Below are 9711 nucleotides of genomic sequence, written 5' to 3' on the forward strand. Positions count from 1 at the left end.
CACTTAGTCTCCAAAATTGGCACTCCAGTAACAACTATTCATCACTGCCCACTCCTAACCCCATCTCATTGCCCAGGACATTGTTTTGGCCAGACTTTAAAGCCTGCTGGCTAGAAGCCAACTGACGTGGCTTGGTGAAGGTGCGTGGGAGCCTGTGGTGTATTTCACTAGGAGGCCATGGCGTGCGGCGTTAGGATTTTAACTGAATGCAGTGTGTCATGTCCCAATGAAATTGGACATTGATGGCCGTGCTGGCGGTACTGGTGAGATTCTTCTGCTTCTGCTAAAGCAAAGGGAGAGCTGCCTGCCTTTCCTAGCAGGACTCGGTGTCTTTCTTGGCTTGGACAGCTGAAGCTGTCTCGTGCTGCACATGGTATGTACTGACTTGCTGAGAAACTGAGATTTTAAATCAAACTCAGTAATAAAACTCTAACTTTGTTTTACTAGCTACTCAAGTACTGTCTTTCTGCTTTTGTGTATCTGTTTCCATTTAACAAAATTAAGTAAGAGATGGCATTTATCTAACAGTGGCAGGGAGGTAGCTCAAGGGCTAGCTGCTATAGGCAGCTGAGACTTTTTTTTAAAGAATTTTAGAGGCCAAGATGTGCGCTTTCTTTAAAGGGAGACAGAATTACCCTGTGCATGCTCACTGCTCCATAATGCACTCCAGCAAATAAAAAGAATGACTCTGTTTATTTCATCTGAAATAGATCAGTACAAAATGTACAGAAAAAGCAGTACAAATTTACAAATATACATAATCTGTTTTTGCATTCTTCAATCATCAGACTTCATAGTAGTCTAGCTTGAAAAAATTCATATTCCTGATACTGTCTCCTCTCACCTTCATAACATTGCATCTGAATCCTGCAGTCCAAACGGTTACGTGATGGTTGGAGCTTTGTCTTTCAGCTCTTTATCAACCACGATTGCCAAACCCTGTGTAAAGGCCATTACTCAACTGCTTCTTTAAATCCACTTGGCACCTCAGTACACCTTCTTCCATTGCTTTTCCACATATCGCCACTCATTTAACGTATTTTAATAGTGAGAATTTAGCAGAGACAAGGCAACAGTTGCAAGTATTCGCTATTTAGAGCTACTGGAAGGCTTGAGGGAAGTTGCTCATGTAGTTGGAAATAGTGCCATCTAAGACAACAGGATTTATGCTGCTAGCAAAGATTGCATTAGGATGTAAAGCTCTATAAAAAACAAAGCTACAATAATATTGAGAATCATTAAAAATGACTTTTTAAATAAATAAATAATAAATAGTAATAAATAAAGCCATTTTAGAACCAGTGGAATTTTAACACTCAACCTGCCTTTTAAAATAATTTCTTTGCATGTTTGTTTTGCAGTTTTCAGTGAAGGTACCTCAAATAATCCAGTACCATAAATATTTTCAATAAAAATACTGTGTTCAGGGCTATTTTCTTCCAGGTTCATATGAAGCATTTAAAAGCAGCAATAAGAGAGTGGTCTGGTTTCTCTCTTCAGAACTTGCCTACATGGACGCTCTTATAGGAATTGTCTTTCAGGCTGTTGAATATCTCTTTGGTGCCGTTCTGCCACTGAAGAACAAGATCCATAGGGGTTTTCCCTTGCTGGTTAAAAAAGCAGAGGAGCAAGATTTAATTTCAGCCAGTGATTACTGAGTCCTTCATCCTTCCCTAAATATTTGTACAGTGCATCTGCTTGATGTGAGACCCTTCTGCATGTGCAAGGTCAGACTAACCCTCACCTCCCTGAGATCTGAGTCCTTTTGCTCTACAGATCTAGTCCCAGCCCTGTTCAGACTCAAGATGACATCTCCCTGTGTTTCAGTGGGTTTAAGCCGTGTTAGCATACCGTGACTAGCAGAGCATGCAGGTGTTTCTTTTGATCTAGTTTAAACTGATTAGAAATACATTTAGATGAAACCTCAATAAGGCACTCTTCTCTTTAATGGAGAATTCAGGCAGGTAAGAGTTTGTACTGGTTTAATTAGGTTGAGAACCGCATCTAAATTAAACAGGAGCAACTTTTGTGTGCAGACAAAGCCTGAGAGAGCAAGTCTTTGGCCTTTGGGGCTGTACCTTTCATCGTTTCCATACCCTGATGAAGGATAATGCTGGGAGTGACCCTGCTTCGGGGAGCGTGGGCAGAGAGTAGGGAGAGCAAAGTGCTGCAGTGACTGGTTTCTTCCCTGCCCCCTTAAATTTTGACTGATTGCCAATCAAAAACATTGACTGGCATTGGTAAAACTCACTGTCCATCCCACTGCTGCTCGGTTTGGGTTTGGGGGAAAGGGAGCTGTGATGTGCTGTGTTTTAATAAGGGGTCGCAGAGCTCCGGCAACGCATCTGCTGCTGGTGCGGTGGCTATGAGCAAAGAGTCAAGCGTGGGGCTTCTTAAATTGAAGCTCTGCTGAGCCATGGGGGTTTGTTGCCCAATGGTCAGGTTAACAGCCAGTCATCCAGATGCAGTGCTTGGCCTCACCATCAGCTGTGGGCTTAACAGAAAGGAGATTTCTCTGACAAGCTAAGATCTTTGTTGTCTCAGTGGTGGTTGAAGCCCTGGAGTTGTGCAGAGAGCAAGTGTCTGTACGTTACATCTTTTCAATATATGATACGTGTAATTAAAATAAATCACAGAAAGATGTGATGTTGTTTTAAGTTGCAGCTGATGGGTTCTGGTTTTAGAAGAGGTACTGGTTTTTCCTCTTCTCCCTGACCTCCCCCAGGTTATACTTTCCCTGTGTCAGCTCTGCTTTAATTAACTCTAAAGTGATCTAATTAAGTCTGTTCACAATAGTCTCTGCTGGCCTTGAAACCTGTGAAACTGCTCTGAAGGGAAACTTATTCTAACGTGTTTTGAATTACTGCATTTTTTTGCTATTACTTACGCAGTTCTTTATAGTTAGATCCGCTCCATACAGAATCAGAAGCCTGATCATTTTGTAGCGGTTAAGCCTCACGGCGTCGTGCATCGAGGCAGGAGACATGGACCACAGCGTCAGTCCTGCCGGTCCAGCGCCGCGGTCCAGCCCCAACCACGTAGCCGGGGATTTTTACAGGCAAGTGGAACTATGGAGGCAGACAGCAGCTTGATGCTACCTGATAGCTGACAGGTAAGAAGCTGTTGGTACTTACTCTGTCTCTGGCGTTGAGATCTGCTTCACAGGCGATGAGGTGCTCCCCGCAGTCGTACTGACCCGTTCTCACAGCCACGTGCAAAGGGGTGCTGAGCAGCTGAGAGGTGGGAGGAGGAAGCAGTTAGTGGCATGGAACAGGTAAAGACCGCTTCAAGAACGGCCACCAAAAATTATCTACTTGGAGTAAGGGTCAGCTTTTCATCTCCAATTTAAAAAGCTGTGGAGTCCCAGAAGCATATACCTTGTCTCTTGCATTTCTGTTTATCCCTTTGTCCAGTAAGAATTTCAGAACATCCAGGTTCCCCCCCCGGCATGCCCAATGCAAGGCTGTAGATTCAAGCTGCAGCAGGAAAAACAAAGGGAAGGTAATTTAATTCATCATTATATTTTAAAAAAATTAAACCATTTTGATCAAATTTCTAAATTAATCCAAAATAACTTTCATGCAATTTAACCTAAAGCACTTCACCGTGATCAGAGTTGTTTCTAGTAACAGCTTTTCTTATTTTGCCCTAATTTCTTTAGTACTGCAAGTTTCTCACTCTTCACACTTGCTGCATATTGCTCTTAAAGACAGAGATCTTGGCAACGCTGCTGTGAGAGAAGATGTGTTTCATCCATTCTGTGAACTTAGAAGTCGTCTTTAGACAGCCAGGTATGATTTTTCTGGCTGGTATGTGCTAGTTAGTATTTTTTATTCAATGCCTTTTGGATTCTAAAATGCATAGAAAATGAAGCTCATGGGAAAGAATAGTTCTCCTTTTAAAAAAAAAAACAACAAACTTATGCAGATCCACAAAATGAATTAGTGAATCGCCCACAAGATTCAGTTTCTCTGTGCTCAGCTCTGCCAGGAGGGGTGGAATGTCCCTTGAAGGTCTCGCTCTGCCTGTTGTTCCTCCTGTTTCTTACGCTCTCCATGAGCGCTTCTGGGTTAAGCGAGGGGGAGCAAGGCTGGCTGGTTCCAACTGTTTAGCAAAGGGACGAAGAGGTGGGAGCAGAGAGGCAAAAAAACAGCTGCAGAAGCCGTTGACACTCCGCTACCCTCGTGGCCAGCGCTCCGGAGGAGCGGGGGTCTCTCCCAAGCGCAGCCTTGAAATCCCAGTGGAGAATGTACGCGTTGCCCTGAACCCTGGATACATGCGTGGGACGGTGGTATCTCCACCACCTGCTACCAGGCTGAAGTGGTGGCCTGGCCTCAGCTCTCTTACCCTACGTTAGGCTTTGTTGTGTGTGGCAGTCTGCCAGCCAACGTGTTCCTCCGCTTCCTGTGGTTTCCAGCAACCACTCTGGCAAAGGGAGGCAGACGCCCCCCCAGTGTTATTTTAAGGATAAACTTACAAGACGCTGTAAGGCCTTTTAATACTCCTCTTCTATAAGAAGCACTTCTGTAAGCGCTTCTCTTGACACTTATAAAACAATGAGCGGTTTTTTGAAAGAAGTGTAAGTTGATGTGCATACCATGTCTTTCTGTTCAAGCCGGGCTCCAGCCTCCACCAACTTTTTCACCACCTCTAGATGTCCTTCAGAGCATGCCCTGTGCAATGCAGTGCGTTTGTACTGGCAATTAAAACAGTGCAAAGTCAGATATTAAATATGGCACAAAGACATATCTTTAAATCTTTTCTCCCCGCCTCCCTAGGATGATGGCAAATACATACTTTATGCTGATTCATTTTCAAAGGCTAATACTTTTGAGACCTGAAATCTGCTAAATTTTAATAGCATCCTGATAGCTGAGAGCTGCCTACCCAGCATTTTAAAGGGTATGAGAAATATCTGCAGTATGGCATTCCAATTTAAAATGATGCCTGTTGAGTTCCCCCATCCAACATGCTACGCTGCGTTTTGCAAATGCAGCTTATGCATTATGGAGTGGGAGGGCAGGCAGCATCACTTTCTTTGTCATTCTGCAGACAAATTTCTTGCCTGTTCATCTGTAGCGTTGGAAGACCACCTGCTACAGAAAATCAGGGTCTTCTGGGCACCAACAGGTTTCTTTTAAATAGAGAGATTCTTTTGAGGTGATATTACTTCGAAGGGTCCCAATGTCCCCATTATCACTAGAAAACTCAGCATACCAAACTTCCAGCGTTTACTTACTTCCCCCCACCCTTTTTCCTCCTCAAAAGTGTGGAAGCTACAAAACCTAGTGGTAGAAGTTACTTTTGCTCTGTAATAACCTCTCTTCTGTAGCAGGCTTTGCAGTAAGAAGGAAGATTGTACCTCATCACAGACATTTGGATCCCCTTTGTCTGACAGGTATTTTTCAATTACTGGCAACTTATTCTCCAATGCAGCTCTAAAGAATGTGGGTATATCCACTGGTCCTGTCTGATGGATAGAAATATACAGGGCGTAAATGCATGTAGCACAAAACCCCATCAATGCTTTCCCAGAAGAAGGTACTTCAAAATAACTTACAATAACTTCTGGTTCGGGTTCCTTTAAAACGGGAGCTTTCACTTTCTTGCATTTTTTCTTCTTCTTCAGCTCAATAATTTTTTCAAGATCCTCCAAGTTTTCAAGTTTTGACCTCTCCTCTAATTTCTTCTTCTTCAGCTGAAACAAATGAGGGAAGCCCGTAAGTTGAGCTGAGTGTGACCACCTCTCCCCTTCAGAGTGGCAGGACAGTGTGTGCTACTATTCAGCTGAATTCAGTTAAGACTGGATGAACTTTGAAATAAGTTGTCTTTTTTTTTTTTACAGCTAGGGCTAATTGACCATCAGGATAAGTTACTAAGTGTGTGAGAAATTCTACATCATCTATAGTTTTTCATACACCATTGGACCTCTTCCTAAATTCTGCTTCAGCCATATGTTGTGGGATAGATAGCATAAATTTTTGGTCTGTGTTAGGCCAGGAGTCAGAGCAGCACTGTAGTTCCTTCTGGCCCAACAACTTAAGAAACCTCGTGTGCAGCTTATGAGGGCTGGAAGGCTCCTGCAGTTTTAACTGACTTCCACCAAGCGTTTTTTTCTTCAACTACTTTTATGATGCAGCCCCTGATTTACTGTAACTTAATCCTCTGTGATGAAAAATATACCCTTAAGTGAAGAGCAAAGTTTATACCGATCTTAGTATTTCAGCCAGCAAGTGTTACATTTTGGTAAACTACAAAGAATGTCCCCATTATCTTTGGAGAGGCAGTTCAATAAATGTTTAAGACTTCCTCAAGCCTGCTTGTAAAAAGCATCCCTGCATGAAGTCAGTGTGGGGCACTGCTAACACCCAGGGCAAATGTGTTGCCTGAACTGAGGGCCAAGGTCCCAGGTACCATGAGGTGTCCTTGACTTCGGAAGGGGGATTCACAAACAAGGGGTAACTCAGGGTGAATACAGATTTTGTCTCATGGTATCATTAAGGGTAAATAAATTGGTGAGACCCTGTCATACGGTATACATTTTTTTTCAGCTGAATTCTTATTCAAGTTATTTCCACCGCTTCTTTTTACTGTTCTCTGCATTCAGGGTTTGATCAGTAGATCATTAACTTAATGGAAAATAATTATTTTGGCTGAGTGGGCTGTGGATCAACTGGAAACCCAAAAGGTTCTTAGGACCCTGTTTTGGAGGAACTCAAAAAACCTCTGTAGCAAGTCATGATCTCCCTGTTGAAGGTGAAGGTCAATGGTGTTTATTTTAATATTCATGAGGCTCACTTTCCCACCCTTCTTTTTTCAGAACAAAGTCTTATGCTAGTTAAACTTTTTCATTCCCAAATCACTTTAAATTTTTAGGCCAGTTGGTTGCTTATTCACCAAAGAATTTAAGATGTTACGGCTACTGTATTTTTGGGGGAAAAAAGCATCAGTTCTTAGGGATATAGGGAGAAATGTCATGCTCCAGGAGTACCAAATGGTACTTTTCTGTCGACCAGTATCACTTTCTTGTGTAATTGTTTTTCCCAAATGTGCTAGTAAGCATAATGCAGTGTTTTCATAAAATATTTTCATGGCTTCTGGCCATGAACGGCTTCTGGCTTCAGAAATGCACTCTTACATCTTTCTTGGGTTCGTTATTTTTGGTGGCTGCCATTAGGCGTGCAAGCTGAAAGTGTCTTACTGGCTATGTTGGTTCCCCCCTTACTGACAGCTAGCAGCAGGTGACTCTGGGCAGGAGGGAGCCCCCAGGGTTTTGGTCAGACATTATAGTGGGAGTTTGGGGTTCTGCTTCACAGCATTCTGCCTGCATCCCTAGGCTACAGGAGTCAGCAGATCTCCATGGCCTTCAATGGACTTTAGACCAGCCTCCTTTGGTAATGATCTCCCAAGGGTTTATCTAGCTCACCATGCATGTATTTCTAATTTAGAAAGAGGCAAAACTTCAAGGGCTGCAGCAGAAAGTGCACACAGGATGATAAAATGCCAAGCACAAAACCTAAGAGCCTACCTCTGCTTCTAGTTTTTTCTCCTTCTCATAAGCCAGATCACCTCGGGTCAGTGAGTGTTCAGAGACTGTCTTCAGGTCCTCCTGCTTCTCTAATCTTACAGCAGCTTCATACTCTCCATTTTTGAAGTCCTCAGGGAGGAAGCTGCCAGTCTCTTTATCGTCAGCTTTCTTCCCAGTCACCTGTAAAAGCAAACGTGGTATAACACAAGCAGCAGTTTCATGACTGCAGTAGCCACCCCCGGGAACATGGATTACCTAGAGGCTAATTACATGTCATTCCTGTCCTGCTCTAGGAGTGTGTGACAGACAGAGTGCAGACCTCATTCAGCCTGTGCCTGGATTAACTGTCTGTGCGAATGGCTAGAACGATCTTGCTTGCAGGCACCTCTCCTGCACCCACACAGCAACCCCCCACCTTGGCATCTTCGGGGCTTGGGTCAAGATCCATGAGGCCACCTCACAGTCGAACTCCCTGCTTGGCTGGGGCCGAGGTGCTGCTGTACTGACAAAAGCAGGTGAGTTGGGAAGAGCATCTTTTTTGTTCGGGGTTTTCTTGTTTGTTCACTCGCCAGCATGTCCAGAGTCTTCGGAAGGCTGTAACAGGCCGTGGTGGAAAGAGCCACCCCGACCAGCCACCAGCACCCTGCGAGTGTTGAGCAGGGGAACTGAGCAGGTACAGTGGGAGGAGAGGCTTTCTCCCTTGGGACCTTGCAGTTTTAACGAAACGCATCCAATGCAGTTAAATCAGGTTGCTGAGTAATTTCAAGGCTGATTTTACCCATCACTGTCAGTACCAAAGTCCCCATTTATAGCACTCGGCAAAATAGCAGAAGGTAGTTCCTGCGCAGAAGCTATGTGATGCTGTGCAGCAGCACAGCTTTCAATAGCTTTTGGAAATATTTCTGATGCTCGATTAAGTGTGTACAAAGAGATAACTTGTTAAACTTAGTAGTGGCTGTTGTGTATTTTGAGAGTGGTTCAGTAAATTCATGTGTCCTAGACTGCCTTTTCATTCAATCACCTTGTAAAATTGTGTTTGTTATAGAGTTTAACACTAGAGAAACTGCCGGGGCCTTGCCAAAGAATTTAAGGCAGCATTAACTAGTTAGGCTGTATGGCAGTTGCATCTTAACATAGCCATCAGGGAAAAAAAGTGGTTTCTGTGTGATGTTCCAGGGTTTTACTGGATAATTCCTGTTTTCCCAGTTTATTGATCAATCAGATATTCTTAGTCCAAACTCTGCAGTGGAATGTCCCATTACTTGTGGTCTAGTTTAGACACTATTTTTCAAAGACTTGTTATGCCATGAACAGCAGTGGGTGTAGGAACTGTTAGTTTATTATTAGAAAATAATATTTATACTAAACTGTTAGTTTAGATTTGAAAAATACTTTGGTTTCTTTGCATTGATACCTCCTCTCAGTCCCTTTCTGGGTTGGAATTACTCGGTGTGATCATAAACTTAATAGCTTGTAAAAAAATTAAAATGAAAATCAAGGTCAAAGGAAAATACATAGCTAAATTTTGGTCAGTCTCTTCTTCCTGGTGAACTATGTTCTGATGCAAAATCCAAACAGCTATGGAGTTGTATCAGTGGTGAGCCTCCTTCCCAAGGAAAAGTTAAAGTGAGAATATAGTAGGCTAACCTACAGTATATACAGGTTTTGCACCTAGCGCACAGCAGTGCTGGTAACCTGCCAGATGACCTCAGTGATCCACAAAGGTTGTCTCCCTCTGCCTGGTATAATGGCAGTCTACAAAGAAAAGTAATTATGAATAAATGAAAGAAGGTTGTACGTACCAGCTCTTCTACTTTCATCGTCATCATATTTGCCAGCGTTTGAAGGTTGTACTCCTGTATGGCTGAAACTCCCAGGTGCTCGAGCCAGCTCTGCAGGGACCACCACGCTAGCTTTGCTTATATATCTTTGGGAGAACAGCGCTTGAATGAGATAATCTTCCAACCTGGGAATCCAAGTACGCCTCTTGGGCTTGCCAGCTGAGAGGTAGGCTCGCGCTCATTCCAGACATGTTAACGAGCGGGATCTGGTGTCGAGGCAGGGCGGGGGGCGTCAGTTGGCCGAGGGAGGGTGAGCCTCACAGTCTGACCACACCGAGTATGTGAATCGGCGTGAAATGTGAGCTCATCATTCCTTTGGCAATGACTGCACGGCTCAGCAAT

At 43.6% G+C, this 9711-nt stretch overlaps 1 protein-coding gene across 1 annotated transcript; it reads right to left on the reverse strand.

Moving 5' to 3' along the window:
* Positions 1-1496: 1496 nt before the first annotated feature.
* On the reverse strand, positions 1497-9395 carry ANKRD1 (ankyrin repeat domain 1 (cardiac muscle)). Its single transcript, XM_009580957.1, has 9 exons — positions 9331-9395; positions 7529-7708; positions 5561-5698; positions 5363-5470; positions 4598-4696; positions 3378-3476; positions 3125-3233; positions 2888-2976; positions 1497-1607 (listed from the first exon to the last, which is right to left on the reverse strand). Exons 1-9 carry the CDS (start codon positions 9355-9357, stop codon positions 1497-1499), a joined length of 960 nt encoding a protein of 319 aa, XP_009579252.1. The 5' UTR covers positions 9358-9395.
* Positions 9396-9711: the final 316 nt, after the last annotated feature.

This window comes from Fulmarus glacialis, unplaced genomic scaffold, assembly GCF_000690835.1.
Source record: "Fulmarus glacialis isolate BGI_N327 unplaced genomic scaffold, ASM69083v1 scaffold43990, whole genome shotgun sequence".
In the NCBI taxonomy this organism is placed as follows: domain Eukaryota; kingdom Metazoa; phylum Chordata; class Aves; order Procellariiformes; family Procellariidae; genus Fulmarus; species Fulmarus glacialis.